General features: G+C 40.7%; 1 protein-coding gene across 5 annotated transcripts in view; it reads right to left on the bottom strand.

The window, feature by feature from the left end:
* Window positions 1-15,162, bottom strand: part of mtmr1a (myotubularin related protein 1a) — a 31,111-nt gene extending 15,949 nt beyond the window's left edge. The window contains exons 1-8 of one of the 5 annotated variants that reach the window (XM_031290998.2): window positions 14,789-15,162; window positions 10,877-10,982; window positions 9,273-9,296; window positions 6,884-6,907; window positions 3,092-3,160; window positions 2,234-2,321; window positions 1,042-1,136; window positions 32-139 (exon numbers count right to left, since the gene is read on the bottom strand). In XM_031290998.2, the coding sequence (XP_031146858.1) occupies window positions 32-139; window positions 1,042-1,136; window positions 2,234-2,321; window positions 3,092-3,160; window positions 6,884-6,907; window positions 9,273-9,296; window positions 10,877-10,982; window positions 14,789-14,895 (621 nt within the window). In that variant the 5' untranslated portion in view covers window positions 14,896-15,162. The remainder of the gene's footprint in view (window positions 1-31; window positions 140-1,041; window positions 1,137-2,233; window positions 2,322-3,091; window positions 3,161-6,883; window positions 6,908-9,272; window positions 9,297-10,876; window positions 10,983-14,788) is intronic. The other 4 variants (XM_031290979.2, XM_031290973.2, XM_031290984.2 and 1 more) reach the window with 4 other exon arrangements.
* Window positions 15,163-18,351: the final 3,189 nt, after the last annotated feature.

Raw genomic sequence — 18,351 nt, forward strand, 5'->3', positions numbered from 1 at the left:
TAGCTCAAAGGGTCAGTGGGTTCTCCGGTACCTTGCAGACCAGCTCCAGGCCTTTGGTGTTCTCTCCCTGGTTGGGAACACTGATGGTCTCCAGTCTGCTGATCACTCCCAGGTTCACATCCAGAACGAACGGAGACTCCTGCAATGTGCGCATGGAGCGGAGTCAATGAGTTCACCTGCCATCACTGTCACTGTGTATTCATTTCAATTGACATTTTATAAAATTTATTATCAGTCAGTACATTTTTTTATACTGTTAACCGTCTCGTTTTATACTTCTTTTTCTATCTTGTTTGTATTTATATCATCTTGACTAGACTGGCTGAGACAACCTACTGTAACTGTTATCCTGTGTTACGTACCAAGTAATAAACGGCTGGTTGGAAGTGTACATCTTTCATTGATATACACAACGCACGAGAGTACACAACCGCTACACACAGCACAAGGTGGTTGCGGTTGAATTCAATTTGTTTTTCAGATGTGTTTGTAGTAGTTTTAGTTTAGTTTCAGTTGTTCAGAAAGGTTTTAGTTTTTATATATCTAGTTTTAATTTTAACAGTACAGTTTTAGTTTGTTTTTGTTAAGGCTAGATAATGTCTCAGAAGTATGTAGCTAGACATCCACACAGAATACAGGGTTAGACAATTGCATGGGAATGGCCATGCTATTTAATGTTTAATCTTTGTGCTAATTTAGTGTCCGATGTGAAGTAATTACAGCACAGCGCCATCTCCTGGAATGTCAATGTCAACTCCGTTCAGTTTCTGTAAAAAAAAAACTAAAACTAAAATGATTTGTGTTCATTTTTATTAGTTTTTTAACCTGGTAATATAGTTTCAGTTTAGATTAATTTTTTTCTTAAAGATTTTATTTTTTATTTAGTTTCAGTTTAATAAAATTATTTTTCACTGCTTATTTTCGTTTACTATAATAACCCTGGCACAGACTAACATTAACACACAGCTACACACAAACACAGTACTGCACTGAGGAACAACAGTCCTGTGATCGTTCATAATAAAATGAGATGTGAAGTACCCGTTCCGCACTAGTGAAGTAGAGTTTGTAGTCTGTGATGGTCAGGGTTCCATTAACCAGACCGCTGAATGGACAGATATACATCACATCCTTGACTGCACACACACGCACACAGATTGTGAAACAGAAACAAAAAGGTACTGATTAATGGGGTAGGTGAAAAATTCACTGTTGATGTTTTAAAAAGAAATATTGCCTACTACATAATACTAGGGGTGTCACGAGTCTCCAAATCCACGATTAATTTAGTCTTTCAATTTTAAGGTCACGATTTGATACAATTTCTGATTGAAATTGTTCTTCAGCAGTGACGGCAATGCTACAAAAGGAGCCACCAGATGGCAAACGGTACTTTGCAACAACAGTTTGAGGTTCTCAGAGTTTACAAGGTAAGCTACACTGTGTCTGTGGTTGTTTTTCTTCGACGTTCGCAAGTAGGCGGGGGTGGGAAGAGAAGAACACACTGGGGGAATCGCTGCTTTCAAATTTTGAAAAGAATTTGACACCCCTACATACATGACACTAGGTTAGTGTAATGCTTATCAGTTCAATTTTCTAAGCACAAACGGACATTTGGAAAAACAGAAAAATGGGTTAAAATATCCAATTTTTAATTTTTTTCCACCTTGACAAATTAAAAAATTGGATCTTTAAACTGTTTTTCCAATTTTCTGTTTTTATTCAGAGGATCAGAAATTGAGAAAATTACAAAATTGCATCTGGGCTCCAATTATTCAATACTGCAATGGTATTCTCTCCCTCTACTTTGTGTAATATGCAGGTCATTAACTGCATATGGACCAAAAAAAAATATAAAACTGATAGACTTTGGGGTCAGAGGTGCTTGCAACTGATGGTTTCGAGTGGGGGGGGGGGGGGGGCGTAGCTAGGTGGGACGAGGGAGAGAATACCATTGCAGTATTGAATAATTGAAGCCCAGACGCAATTTTGTAATTTTCTAAATTTCTGATCTTCTGAATAAAAACAGAAAATTGGAAAAAACTGTTTAAAGATCCAATTTTTTTTAATTTGTCAAGGCGGAAAAAATTAAAAAATTGGATATTTGAACCCATTTTTCTGTTTTTCCAAATGTCCGTTTGTGCTTAGAAAATTGAACTGATAAGCGTTACACTGACCACACTCCTACATGAAACACATGATGGATATGGACACAGGGGTGAGGTTACTGTACCTGTAGTCTGGACGGACTCTCCTGGTAGCAGAGGAACCTGGTTCTGGAACATTGTGACCTGCGCCCCGTATCTCAAAGCTGGAAGGTTCTGTACACAACACAGAGCAGTCAGCGGGACCACAACACCCAGCATGCACCACTGACACCTAACAGAGTATTACTGGACATGTTGCTGATGAGGTTGGACTGAGAAGTAGACAGCAATCACCACTGCAGACTAAATAAATGGCCGCGGGAAGTTTCCGCTGGTTTTTCTTGAAGGGTTTTCTCTCTGGAACCATATTCAGATGACCTCTGCTGCAAGCTAACCCAACACACACACACACACACACACTGTTAATGAGAGTAGCATGCTGCCGTCACAGACAAAGAAATGAACCATGCCCTTTCAGGTGTGATGAGACAACAAATTGGACATTCACACATATGGATTAACACTGGAGATGTAACCGGAGGCCGTTAACTATTTGACGCTCAAAATGTGTCCAGCAGCGGTGCTGTGAATTATATTACTATAATATCGCTACAGCAATGAAATAAAATGTATGCTAGCCAGCACATTAAGGGGAAACACTATACTTCCCACAATGTAAATCAACAGCATCTTTCAATAGACCTTCCCTGTCTGATTAACACGCGTCTTTCAAACTCCAAACGTGTACGCTGCGTTTGTTATTTGCAGTCATTCCTCGGGACAACAGCACCGAAGGGAGATGAGACAGACCGAGAAGAGCAGCAGGATGAGGCATGCAGACCAGGACAGAGAGGGAGGAAAGGAAGGGACAGACAGACAAACAGACAGACAGACAGAGACAGAGACAGATCGAGACAGACAGGCTGAGAGACAGAGAGACTTGCCAAAGCATTGGAAGGATGCTCAGAATCACTTTCTCCATGGTAACAAAGACCTTCATCTTGTGAATCTTGCTGCCGGGGTGAGCCAGCATGGAGAAAGTGAGAGACAGAGAAAAAGAGAGAGAGAGAGAGAGAGAGAGAGAAAAAGAGACATTATACAGTAAAAAGACATCATTCTATATGTAGGATACTGTTATTGCTGAGCCTGGTGTTTCCTTGTAGGTCAGAGCCTACACACCAAATGTAAACACTGTACATATTCTGCATTCACATTATTATATATCTAAAGTGTGTTGGCTGGCTAAAGTCCATGAGAGTTTCAAGACAAGAGACCATCTTGTGATGGGACCACACCAGCCACAACATCAAACTTTCAAACTCTGCCCTTATTTAGATCTCAACTACACACCTGTAAAGTTTCATGACTGCATCTTTCACAGCTGTGAAGCTATCGCACTGACAAAATCTGTCCACAGACAGACAGACAGACAGAGAGTCAGACATACAGAAAGACAGAGTCAGACAGACAGACAGAGAGTCAGACATACAGAAAGACAGAGTCAGACAGACAGACAGAGAGTCAGACAGACAGAAAGTTAGACAGACAGACAGACAGGCAGAGAGTCAGACAGACAGACAGACAGTCAGGCAGACAGACAGAGTCAGACATATAAACACCTGACAAAGTACTCCAAACCACTCTGTTAGTCACTGCTACAGTACATGTTACCATGATGACACACACACACACACACACACACACACACACACACACACACACACACACACACACACACACACACACACACACACACACACACACACACACACACACACACACACACACACACAGAGCTACACCAGCGATGCTGTTACGGCTGGTAATAAGTTTAATCATACCTATGTATGTATGTATGTATGTATGTATGTATGTATGTATGTATATATATATATATGTATGTAGTATTGCATTGCCATGGGCCTGTTTCACAGAGCAGGGTACCTAAAGTCCTAAATGTAACTTTATCAAGTTACATTTAGGACTCACTCAAATCTCCAACATAATACCAATTCAGTTACCTCAACCCAGGGTATCTGCTGATACTGATCATTTATTAGAGGTTATTTAAATATGTAAGGCTACATGGGGCAAGGGATTTCCACTGGGACTGACTGAATGGGACACAAAACGTTACAATGACAGAGAAACCGGGACTGTGTTGATGCTGGTGTTTACCATGTTCTTCATCTTAGCAAAGTTAGCTAATATGCTTTGCTAGTTAGCATTAAAGAAAAAGTGGAATGCCATTTAGTTTTCAGGTATTTTGTAATAAAGTTGAACGTTTGAGCTGATGATGGTGCTAGAGGAAAGGTCAGAGTTAGGTCTGAATCACATTTCATGACAATCCATCCAAAAGTTGCTGAGACATTTCAGTCCGAACCTAAGTGGACAACTGACCAACACAGTGTCTTTCAGGGTCTTACAGGGAAGATTTAAGTGATCCACCCACTGCAGAAAAAAACCCAAACTCTTTTGTTATAGGAGTTCCAATTCACTGCTGGGAACTAATAAAGCCTCAGTAGAATAAAGACATGTGAGTGTATGTAGTATGTAGGGGTAAAGGACAAAGAAGAAGCATAAAGAAAGGTGCAGAGACAGAAAAGAGGAAGCAGACTGAGCTGGGAGAGCCAGAGATGAAGTGTACAGTGGCTCCGATGGAGGAAGTGCTGATGGTGAACCTGTGGTTATGATCTACAGGCATGTTCAGACACCTCCCACACACAGTCACATCCTGTCGACTCTGCAAAAAAACAGCCCCTGCACATTCCAATGTTGAAGAAGACAAAGGTTGCGTAACATGCTATCTAGTAGTAAACAGTATGTGAGACTTTTGTCCTAAATCTTTTTGTCCGAAAAATTGCATACTATTTCTGGTGAAATATTACAGTATTCAAACACTGGACACTACGCCGGCATAAGTATCCCACAATGCAATGCGGTAGTAACAGCCACGTTCGAAACGGACAGCAACCAATGCAGCTCTGTAATGTCAAAAACGCTTTAATTTACATTCATACATATCAAAATCTGTGATATTATCAACTGTGACTGTTGTTTCTAGTTGCTTACCTTTTTCAGTAATTTAAGCATTATCTGGCGATGGCACTAAAGCTGGGATTGGCAGCGGTTACCAGGGTAACCATGTAGTGCAGAGTAAGCCATTTCGGACGCAACCAAAGACACAGCACCAAACAGTTATTAAGCGCGACTATGACTTTCACCTATTCACGACATGCTCCGTGGCAACATTGGGCAATTTCATATGATCTTCACATCAGTGGAGTGAAACACTGATATATCAGGTGGTATTTCATTTTTTCTACATATTTGATTCATAAATCAAAACCGCTGCACTGTAAGAAATAAATTTGTAAAATAACAGAAAAAGTTCTGGCAGCTCTAAAAAATAAAACTAAAATACAACTGTGAATCACGTTTTGTGGACCATTTCTGTTCCAACATACAGTCATAGAACTGTTAATACACTGATATTTCTCAGAGTGTGTCTATGTCTGAAATGTATAGCATTTGGATCATTCCTGTTATGCAACAACAATTCTGTCCCCATGATTTACTTCCTATTTTCTTTTAAAATGCGTCAACTATTTACTATACTATAACAAATGGCTTGAATTATACTGTAGATTAAGGTCTTCTTCATCACATAAGCCCAGAATAAAGCACATTATAAAAAACGCAAACAATACAGTAATACTTTTATATACTTTACTACGTTTTTGGTACATGTTCCTGTTGGTTTTTACAATGTCCCCAGTGCAAAGTAATCAACTTCTACAAGAACTACAATCCATACAATTATATAATCCTCAATCAAATCTGTAATTGTTTTTTTTTTTAATGATTCTCATCTTTTACTGTGTGTCCTTTTATCCTGAAGTTTGTAGTTTCTTGCCTCCCCAAAAAAAAAGAGACTACAATTCCAGATTCCATCTTCAGGAAGTAACAACATATTTTTTGGAGGGAACTCAAAGTACAGTGAGCATAAACTTTCACCATGTCTTTTTTTTCTCCTCCATTTCTCATGACGTTAATCAATTATTTTTTGTATAACATATTTGATATAGTTATAAAGGTTCTGTTGGGAGCCTGGGTAGCTCACCTGGTAGAGCGCGCGCCCATATAAAGAGGCTCAGTCCTCGATGCAGCGGCCACGGGTTCAGCTCCAGCCCTTTGCTGCATGTCATTCCCCCTCTCTCTCCTTTCAAGTCTAAGATGTCCTGTCAAATAAAGGCCTAAAGTGCCCAAAAATTATCTTTTAAAAAAAAATAAAAGGTTCTGTTGATCTAAGGCTAACTTAGCTAAAGAATGTCCACCCCGTTAGTTCTATCAATAAAAACCAGTCCAGGCATAAGGATTATTATTTGAGTGCCTATTTTTTAAGATTATTTTTGGGGCATTTTTAGGCCTTTATTTTTAACAGGACAGCTGAAGACATGAAAGGGGAGAGAGAAAGAGGGGGAATGACATGCAGCAAAGGACCGCAGGTCAGAGTCGAACCCGGGCCCGATGCGTCGAGGAGTAAACCTCTATATATGGGCGCCCGCTCTACCAACTGAGCTATCCGGGCGCCCAAACATGTCACTGTTCTTATATAAAGCAAAAAAACACAATCCATCTTTTCTTTTTTTCAAATGTCAAGAGACAAAAATGTTGCTGCATAACAGGAAAGAGGCGTTTATCAGAAGACAAGCTGATAAGTCTACAACTCTTACCCTGGGAGTCAGCCTCTTGGACACCTGGAGATTACACACACCAAGTACACAGGACAGACACACACGCACACACACACATGAATGAACAAAAACAAATGTAGTTCACATGAAATGGAAACAACTATATTCACAGTCTGATATCAAACTGAAGGTTATATATCTTTCTTGTTCGTGTTGTTGGCAGAAATCCATCTTTATAAGTGACAATGTCAAATAGTGCAATGTAGCCGTTCTATTTTTGGTGACAGATGGGTGCAAACACGCAAGAGCCCAAAGCAAATGCTACAACAGAAACCTGCTACAGTACAAGAAGGGAGCTGCACAACAGCTGAGCCAGTACATAGCTGTGAATGCACATTCCAAACCAAGCAACAGAAAAGCGCTGGGACACAGAGCGCACTTCCAATGTCTCGTTTAAGAGATCATTTTTCAAATGTGTGAACGCCACAAACTACATTCAATAGGGGTGGGGAAATCGATCCACGTAGGCAGCGTGTTTCTTTTGCGACGATTTATAAAATGTATTTTTCATTTGTATTTATTTTTTTCTACCAATGATTCAACTAAATATTTTCTGTTTATACGGGACCACCGACGGCGACTACATCATATCCGTTTCCAGCAAATGGCTTGGCTGAAAACCCCACCAAGAAGCGCCCACGAAATGTTCCAGTACTGCTAAGAAGAGACCTAGGACGGAAATCCCAAAAAAGAAAGTGAGTAGGAATTATTGCTATTTCATTTACTCGATCTAAATGATGTGCTATTGTCTCGGAACGGGGGATGTTTCTCGGTCTTATTTTTTTATGAAAAGGCCCGGTGACTTTCTAGGGCTGAAAAGCCGGAAGCCAAAGCCGGGAATGACGTCACACCCGAGATGAATGCGTTCCATTTAACAAGTCATTGTTTTCATTAGCGCTAGCCGGGTTAGCCATTGTTAGCAATACCCGTTATGTCCACAGATAGAAGCTGAACAGCGCTGTGTGTACGACTGATTTAGTGAGACACAAATAAGACAGAAGAGCTAATAAACGGTATGTTACTACAGCTTTCACTACTGCTGATGCACGGGGCAGCTATGTTGGATTTTTAGCTCGGGTCACTCGGTGGCTGTCCGAGTTCCGAGCTCGGAAATCCTAAGTCGGGGGGGGGGGGCGTGTTTCCGACTCTGACCTCAGAAAATCCGACTTCCGAGTACAAATGGAACGCGCTATGACTGTAATGCGCCGATGGGGGTTGTTGTCATTTCTTTAAAGGTCCCATGGCATGAAAATGTGACTTTATGAGGTTTTTTAACATTAATATGCGTTCCCCCAGCCTGCCTATGGTCCCCCAGTGGCTAGAAATGGTGATAGATGTAAACCGAGCCCTGGTTATCCTGCTCTGCCTTTGAGAAAATGAAAGCTCAGATGGGCCAATCTGGAATCTTCTCTTTATGAGGTCATAAGGGGAAAGGTTACCTCCCCTTTCTCTGCTTTGCCCGCCCAGAGAATTTGGACCGACAAATCTCATCAGCGTCAGTGAGCCAATAAACACGCAGCATGCTTCTACCAAGATCTAATAATGGTTGTGATTGGCTGTCACACACAGGTTACACACAGAGACGTAGTATGAGCTGTAAAAATAAAGAAAAAGGTTTTTCTGTTAGGTTGTAACTTCTTTTTTTATTAAAATGGATTTTTATAAAATTGGTATGGAAAACAAGTATCGTTCAGGAACTGGTTTTGAATGATACCCAGCACTAAACGTGATGAAATAAAACATCTAAAAAGCAAAATCCCTATCAGGTGGGGGACCCTGGGAGGAAATCTTATCAAATTGGGGTCCGTGGTCTAATTTGTGTCAGTTTGGGGCTCCTTCATGTGAAAAGGTTTGGGAACAACTGGTTTACTACTCACACTGAAGAGACTTTGTGTTTCACACATGCTGAGGCGTAGAACTAATTACAGTGTGTCCAGCAGCTATTATTTAGTTCATACCCAGCTGAACAATGTTGCGTCTCTCAACCCAAACGACTGCTGGGAGGACGAGTTGAGACGATGAAACGTGTTCTTGTGGCAGGCAGAAGCAGAAGACAAACGCTCGATGGTGTTTTAAGCCCCCAACGTCGACTTCAAGGCAGCGCTGCAACCGTCGACCTCAAGGTACCTAATCCTAACCTTAACCCTAACCACTACCTAATCCTAGTGCCTTCCAGGCAGCGCTGCCTGGAAGACGAAGTTGGGGGCTTAAAACACCAAACACCAAGACAAACTGTACACAGCAGCTCAATAGTAGCCAATCTAAACGACGACAGCAGCTGTGACACATCACATTCACATACACTTAACACACATAGCTCTGGCTACACACACTCAAAGGCATACATAGCACACATGGGATACATTACCATGAAACCTGGTCTTCTCCCAGCCTATCAGTTACAAAACACACTGATGAGAAATAGGGCATGTATGTAAATACTGTGTGTGTGTGTGTGTGTGTGTGTGTGTGTGTGTGTGTGTGTAGTTATGTTTCCATCCCCTTGTCAATCAAACTCTCTGGAGATCGCTCATGCGAATAAAGCCGGTGATAGCGTGTTTCCATCCAACGGCTTTAAGGCCAATAAAAACCTGTGCGCGATGACGCCACGTGCTGTTTTGCGGTCAAACTGGTATATCGAAAAGATTCGAGACATTTTAAGGCACACCTGTCAAACTCAAGGCCCGAGGGCCAAATCCAGCCCCTCGCAGGTTTTGATCTGGCCCGCATTTCAATTTACGTTCACAATACATTTAGGCCCACCTAGTTTTTGTCGCTTTTTCCAAAGTTTTTGGTGCTTTTATTTTATTTTTTACATTTTTGGCGCCTTTTACAGCAGTTTATGCGCTTTTTTTTTCAATGCTTTAGGCACTTTGTTTTAACGTTTTGGATGCTTTACTCAATGTTTTGCCACTTTTACGATGTTTTTGTCACTTTTTCAGACAATTTTGACGCTTTTTGCGGCCTTTTTCCAACTTTTTTGGCGCTTTTCTCAACGTATCTGTCGCTGGCTGAGGAACTTTTTTGCCAAACTTTTTTGGGGCTTTATGTGGCCCAAAATGTAAGTGAGAAGACTACAGTATATGAGACATGCAATAATACAGTCACAATATTTGACTTTTTCTCTTAAATAAACACATGTCAATAATCGCTCTATGTCTGGCCCTTGATGTGAATCTCATTTTCCAGTCTGGCCCTCTGGGAAACTGAGTTTGACACCCCTGTTTTAAGGTGTTCCCATTCATTTTCGCGCTGAATCGCACAACACTTGAGCTAACATTTGCGGGAAAAAAACAAAGTTTTGCTAGCCAAAATGGATCACGGCGTCTACCTACAAATGATTAATACTGCACAAGTTGTAAAAGTGCTTATGTGCAAGCTGACAGCGACATATCAAGCTATAATACGACAATGACGCTATCAAAACATCACTGTGATGATGCAGATGCTAGATGTTATTTTGCGCTCGTAAAATACATTTAAAAAGTCCTCTTTCGTTGTCTTTCTTTGTTGACACCCGCCACATCTGCTAAGAAAGCGGAAACACGTGGAGGAAATGACCTATGTTTTGTGGCGGGTTGCAACCATAAAATCACCTAAAACATCATCGCAATTCATTATTTATTCGGCAAATAACGTTTCCATCAGCGTCTATCGCAAAAAACGATTAGCAGTGCAGTAAGCGATACTGCGCAAAAAATTATTGATATTTGAACTCAACTGCCAAACAAATACTTTAGAAGCTCCACCCCCCAGATTCACGGACAGACTGGCCTTCCCCACTCCTCCCAAAATTTGTGTCGATAATCATTAAATTCAACTGAATTTCACGGTTTCCATAAGGTATTTTTCATTCGATATTACTTAATTCGCATTAAAACAAGTGGATGGAAACATGGCTTGGAAACATGGTGTGTGTTTGTGCGTGTGTGTGTGTGTGTGTGTGTCTGTCTGTGCGTGTGTGTGAGCTACCTTGTTGTCCCTGTTCCCGACGTCAGCTGGGCCTGATCCTGAGATCTGACTGGAGATGGTGGCTGCGATCAGCTGTTTGCACCACTCCACATGAGAACCTGTTGGACTGAAAGGACATAGACAAGAAAATAAAAAAACTATAACAAGATACTTGTTTTGCCCCCGATTCCTTCAACTTGAGCCGCCGTCAATGTAACTCAACACTTCCTGCACAGATGTTTCAGAAAAAGGTAAATCCCTCCCTTTTCTGGTATGCTTTTGTTGTGTAACATCTGCAGGAAGTGTTGCCTTCCATTGGCTGTGGCTTAACTGTGATAATAAAAACATAATTACAAAACAGCAATATAGAAGTGATTACAAATGGTATTAAACACAGCCTTTATTAGCAATCAATGTTTATGTTGTGTTTTGTTATTACTATTATTCCAGCTTTATTTGAGCATTTCTTGTTTCTCAGCAATAATTGCGATTAACAATATAATTGTCTCTTTCTGTCAAATTTAAAAACATTTTAGGATACATCTTTTGGTTCTACCACTGTCAAGTGACCCAGATAATGTAGTGACACAGGTACACAGCCTATGAAGTAAACCAGGCCTCTTTATTATCATTTTTTCAACTGTATCCAAACTGCAAACATTAGACAGACACCTTTCCGTCTACAGGGAGTGATTGATATTCAATGATTTTGGATGGGATATGACTTCAATCACTGTGTCAATGAGTCATTGCCACTATTCTTAAGTTTTATATCTATTTTATAGATAAAAAACACATTAGAAAACTTCTTGTTACAGAGTTTTATTATTCACTATCTGCTCTAGCTTTTTTAACGTTTTAGACACAGATATGGTAATAATACTGTAGTCTTGAATTGCCAGACCTTCCTCCACAGCGCTGTGGAAGAGGCTCTTGCTAGTCCACACAGCATTCTGGGTTAGGTTTGGGCATCGTTTGGATTTTTACGATTCCGATGCCGAACCGGTACTTTTAAAAACGATTCCGATTCCTAAACCGATTCTAGAAAAGCTGAAAAATGACATCAAAGAAAGGCTCTTTTATAGAGTTTTTTTTAATTGAAAATTATTTAAATTTAACAATATATTAACGTTTTAAAGTACTTAAATATAGAAGTAGACCTAAGTGACCTAACACACAACTACAATAATTTAACAATAAATAACAGTTACACTATTAATAAGTAACGACCAAATAAATGTTGAGTAGGTATGCTAACTACTGTAAACCAGCTTCAAACTTTAGCAGTTCTTTTGCAGAAAAATGACCATATTTGCCTTCTCTGACAAGATACAACATCTCTCCCAGTGAATGGTTAATACGCTTTTACGTCCGTTTTGGTGAACCCAGAGGGAAAATATGGCATTTTAAAAGTAGCCTACATTGTGGCCGGGTTGGTTCAGTGGGTAGAGCAGGCGCACATATAATTGGAGGTTTATGCCTCGACGCAGAGGTCCAGGGTTAGAATCCGACCTGTGATGATTTCCTGCATGTCTTCCCCCCCCCCTCTCTCCCCTTTCTCACCTAGATGTCCTATCAAATAAAGGCGGAAAAAGACCAAAAAATTATCTAGAAAAAGTAGCCTACATTTACGGTAGCTAGCTAACGGTAGACTACAGAGACAGGGTGATATTTTTACGTCCGTTTCGGAACAACAGAGGGAAAATATTTCAGTCGACACATTAAGTGGAACCGAAATGAGGAACCGAAATTTGCGTTCTAATCCGGTCCGATTCCTACCGGTTGCGTACAGGCAGAGGAAACATTAAGTAAAACGTGTTTCATGCTTCTTGCGTTATTATTTAAGTAACCTAGTAACCTTCCTATTTAGTGAGAAATGGTGATGATGGCTTCTAGCTGAAACGCGTTTGTGTCTTGCCCACATTAAATAAGAAGATAACTTATCTGTGAGTGACGTAGTTTTTAGTTTTCTTTGATCCTGTCACTGCCGCGGACTCCATACACTGTCTAAGATTTGGCGCTTTGCTGGCCACTTTTCATTATATCTTTCATAATTCAAACAATGTTTGGCTGGAAGTTTTCATTCTTTGATTTTCTTTTACTGCTGGTAGCGCATCTGCTGCTCACGATCTGACCATAGTCCTGAAGCAACAATGCTGTTATTAATGCACAAGGGATATGTTACATGTGCGATTTCTGTCTGATGTAGGCTATTATATGTCATGCAGTATGTAAACGCCTTCTCTTCTGCTGTTTGGGTTTATGTTTAGTTGCCACTTTGTGCAATAAAATGGTTAATTTTATAACAGTGCTGTGCAGAGCCAATGCTGCTGGTTTTGCCGGTGCAAATATATTTTAGCCTGAATAGGTTAAAACTTGACAGGTTTTTGTCTATATTGTTGTGAATAAACTTTTTAGACTGAGCGTTGTTGGTTGAGCATGTTGTAGACAGTACTGCTATTGCCGTTGCAATGCAGTATGTTGGAAGGTAAAATTGTTGCTGTTTTTTTCAGTTTGTCCTTTTTGCTACTTCTACGTCTTTTTGAAAATGGCCCACTCACTTTTGTACTGGCCCGCCCAAAATACTATTTCTGCCTACGCTACTGGTTGCGTAGGAACCGGTTCCATAGTGGAAGGAACTTGTTTTGGTGGAACATGTGTACGTTCCAAAGTAGTTTTAGGCGTGCAACAGAAAACTCAGATTGGACAGATAGTCTAGCTAGCTGTCTGGATTTACCCTGCAGAGATCTGAGGAGCAGTTAACCATAGTCCTCAGAAATCCACCGGAGTGGAAGGTAACAGACACCTGGCCAAAAAGAGGGACATCCGGCGGAATTTCCGGCGGCACCGGAGCAATCCCAGAAGTAGAACGTCGTGGATATAGACTATGGTAATAATAATGGTCTAACTGACATGAAATTGCACTTTTTTTGTTATTGAAAACCATAACATTTTCTTGAGGAAGGACCTAAACCCAACTAAATATGTGCAAGTCTTCCACAAACAAAGGTAAACACAACATACAGACTGATTGTGTACATTGATTTGTTGCCATAATAAGGAGAGATTAAGGTAATACAGCAATATGGTCCTAATAATGATAAAATACATACAATTATACAATTTAAATGCTACATTTAGCAGATGATATTGTCATTGTGTACAGTATTAAGGCTAATACGTGAAACACCTGTGGGTGGGTCGACCATACATTTACCATTCATATTTCTGTTGATATTATGCTCGTTTAATCCATATTCTTGAAAAAATCTGAATGTCATCATCAAGTCATAACTAAAAACATATATGTGGAGACTAAACTAAGCTAACGGACAATTTTATTCAAAATGGAAATACATTTTACCATTTTTTTTTACCGTTGTCACTGCATTTGTAAACCTAGTTAGCTAACGTTACTGTGACGTTATAGCGTCGCCTACAGTACATTAACGTGACAGTGGTCTGCATTAGCCATATACATATGTGCATTAGCGGTGGCTACTGTAACGTTACCCTATAAGCTAGGCCTTTTTTACTGAGCTAACGCTAGCTATTAGCTGTCTGTTTACCCACTGGTAGACCATTCTGTTATGTCGAACATGTTAGGCTGTCGCCTCCTTGTTCTTATACAGTATGGTGATTTAGATACGCTTGTAGCCTACTCACTGTTAGCTACTCCATCATAGCTAACGTTACTGTAACGTTACCGTTACCGTCACTCCAAACTCCGGGTTTTTTATTGGAAAAATGAAAACATTTTTAAAAGTTGTTTGAAATGTTATGCATTGGGTCTACGCCGATTTCAAACCACGACCCTCTTGACTCATGGCATATATTGTTTAATATTTCGTGGGAAATTGTGGAAAGCAAGAAAACCCTAGCTAAATGGCGACGTGTGACATATTCTTGTAATATCAAGTGTCCACTACTCACCTGTCCAGGGTTTCTCCGGTGGCTGGTGCGCCGGTCGGCGAGCCCCAGAGCTTTCTGTTCGACCCTGCTCCGTCCGCCGCCCCGGCAGCTCCGGCCTGTTTCTCCATCTGCCAGACGAATGTTTACTTTCTAGGTCACTACTGTAGAGGCGGATGCGGACGATTTCCTCTGATATGAGGATGCGGATGAAATTAAACCAGTTGGTTTAATTCCAATGTCCGCCCTCAGCGCGCCCGCCTGCCTGTTTGTTCTGATAGGGATCGAGGCTCACTGTAAAAATGAGTATGAACGCTTCCTGTGATTTGGTTATTTGTGCTTCCTCCGGATTGCCTCTCACTCGCATCTCTTCCTCGCACTGTAGCTCTAGCCCCGCCTTTTTACAACACGCCCGGGATGCGAAGATGAGAGAAAGAACGCGCACACGCGCACACACACACACACACACACACACACACACACACACACACACACACACACACACACACACAGATTGTCAAACGGGGTCATTCATGCTTCGACAAGCGTTCGGTAGTGTTACGACACGTTCAGCTGTACCATGTCATTTTAAATATATTCCTTTTTACCTCTACTCCACAGGATATAAACCACACTCATGCGTGCTCATACTCATACTTTTACATACACACCTCCCCAACCATGCTTCCACTCCTCCACATATACCATGCATTCCCACTTATCCACATATATCTTTCACATTTTACACACACACACACACACACACACACACACACACACACACACCTGGATTTAGATAGCTGGATTTTTCTGTGAAGCTGCAGTAGCCTACACTCTTAATTTCATTTCCTTATAGAAAATAACATGAAAGTCAATGTGAAACTACATTTACCCTATACGGTCCCATAAAGAGGAATGTAGCCTCTGTATATCAACATAGTGTTGTTTCCTTTAGCAAATGTAATAAGATAAGGGGACCCCCCCCCCCGAAATATGGTAGTTGCTTCTGTGTTGTTGATGTGTTTTAATGTGCGTCTCTGCATTTGTACCTGTCTACTGTATATGCTACTTGTGTTATGTTTTTCTCATGCCATCAACCTGCCAGCTGATCTGGAACAGTAGTTGTCTGTGCTTATGGGTTCTTGTTTTACGTCTGTGTTGTATTGTTGTTGCTTGTCTAATGTTTTTTTCTTTTCTTTTTAAGGTTATTTTTTGGGCATTTTTAGGGCTTTATTTGACAGGACAGCTGAAGAAATGAAAGGAGAGAGAGAGGGAATGACATGCAGCAAAGGGCCGCAGGTCGGAGTCGAACCTGGGCCCGCTGCATTGAGGAGCAAACCTCTATATATGGGCGCCCACTCTACCAACTGAGCTATCCGGGCGCCCTAGCTTGTCTAATGTTTTAAGCCATCATCCTGCTAGGAGTTGCAAATGAAAATTAGAAAAAACGGAAAAAATGGAATAATCAACAAACGCAAGGAGCCAGAGTCAGAAATCCTTAAATTAATTTAATCAGTAATATTTACATAACAGGACCCATCCAACAAACTGTGGAGAGGATCTAACATGATTAAACGAAACACATTTGAAATGTATTCTGAGTTCACCTTCCCTTGTTGATGACAAAAAGATCCTGAAACACATTTTATGTGCATTTATTAAAAAGCAGGCTATATTATGCCACAAAACCCCTCAAACTACAACCCCCTACATTAATGAAAGAGTACATTTGAAATGAACAATGACAAGAGTACTTCTCAGCTTCATCGCCGCAGAGCCAGAGTGAATCTAAAAAGCTAAGCAGATCCACCAGAGAACTGAGAGGAAGATGCCAGGGTTTCCCCCTAGTGTATTGTAAGCCTGGTGGCCCACCGGGCCTAAGTTGCCCCCCCCCCACCTAGTGTCGCTTTGCCAGACCTTCCTCCACAGCGCTGCGGAGGAGGGTCTGGCTAGTCCACATGGCATTCCGGGATGGGAGAAAACCTGCTCTGGTTTATTGCCATTGTCTTTAAACCAATCACAATCGTCTTGGGCGGCGCTAAGTGCTGGACGGAAGCCACGGTGCCTCTGCAAAATAGCCTCGGGAAGGAACTTGTTTTGGTGGAACGTGTGTACGTTCAAAAGTTGTTTTAGTCGTGCAACAGAAAACTCACAACATGACATCATGACCGCGTAAACATACATCCCCACTTTCTTAAGCCAAGTGGCGTGTTATCTGTACGCATTTTGAGCTATCTGCGTGTATGTCTACGCTGTATACAGTGGGCGTAAACATACACGCCACTTTATAAAGCCAAGTGGCGTGTTATCTGTACGCATTTTGAGCGCCGTATCCAGCGGACCGGTTGCATTTAGTAAAATAAGAAGGCTACGGTTGGGTTCAGGAAACGTGACACGCGGGTTGGGTCTTAGGAAACGTGACACGTGGGACACGAAGGAAATGCGGCACACGATCCCGACACAATATTTTTTGGGAAACTTAGACAGTCGTATTTTCAAATTTCCAGTTAATCTTTTAGCACTGACTTAATGTAGGGCCCTCTGGAATCTGTCTTAGCTTAGCGGTCTTAGCTTTTTTTAATTCTCAATTTAGCGATTCCTTCCATGATTCTGTTAACGCAGAAACTATTGGGCTCTACATTAATGCTCTGTGACTGGCCTCCAACCGGGCCCTCGTCGAGAGAAGACCCTCGCAACCAGGCTGAACAACTTTTCTGGGGGAAACCCTGCATGTCAAGGTTTGTGACAAGTGAACAGTAACGTTAAGCTTCTGTCTTTTCATCCTGGGTTTAGCGAGTACAAACCAAAAGAAATGCCCTCAAAAAAAATCCAATGGAGCAGAAATCCACAATTTATACCAACAATTTCTGAACCAACATTACTTTCCTTTTTTTATAAAACTGTAAGATTTTACACTACATAAAATAATTGTATTTTACAACAATAGAACTTTTAGACAGTAAAATAGGTTTTTGATTGAGGTAATTACATCACGGTGCTTGTACAAAGTAAAAAATAATAAAAAATAGATTTCTTTTTTTTCATCTGTTTTTCCCTAAAAACACAACCACTCGACCAATGCACACTTTTTTTGTGTATCCGTCACTTCTTTTTCAGTCCCCTACAGTACAAACCTTTCATAGAGGACGTCAGTTTCCATTTGGTACAACCTAAGAAGTTAACCCTTGTGTTGTCCTCCCATGTCAAAATTAACACTTTTTTTTTTTTTTTTTTTTTACATTTTTCGACGTTTTCTGCGCTTTTTTCACCCCACTACCACCAGTATACACTTATACCAACTTGTTACCACTATTTTTAAACTCATTTTTGGATTTTATAGTCAATAAACCTCATGTATCCTTTATGAAATTTTATCTAATTTTAGTGTTAAAAAATGAATAAAGTATACATTATTATGATGTTTATGGATAATCACAGACTGTCAAAGTTTAGTCAAAAATGGATTAAAACACCCAAAAGTCAATGATAGTATTGAACTGATCCTTACTTTTACTTGTGAAGAGCGTTTCATGGAACCATCTGTGTTACTTTTGGGCAATTTGGTTGAAAGAAACCGAAATTTCTGA

Source organism: Sander lucioperca, chromosome 17, assembly GCF_008315115.2.
Source record: "Sander lucioperca isolate FBNREF2018 chromosome 17, SLUC_FBN_1.2, whole genome shotgun sequence".
NCBI classification, from domain to species: Eukaryota; Metazoa; Chordata; class Actinopteri; order Perciformes; family Percidae; genus Sander; species Sander lucioperca.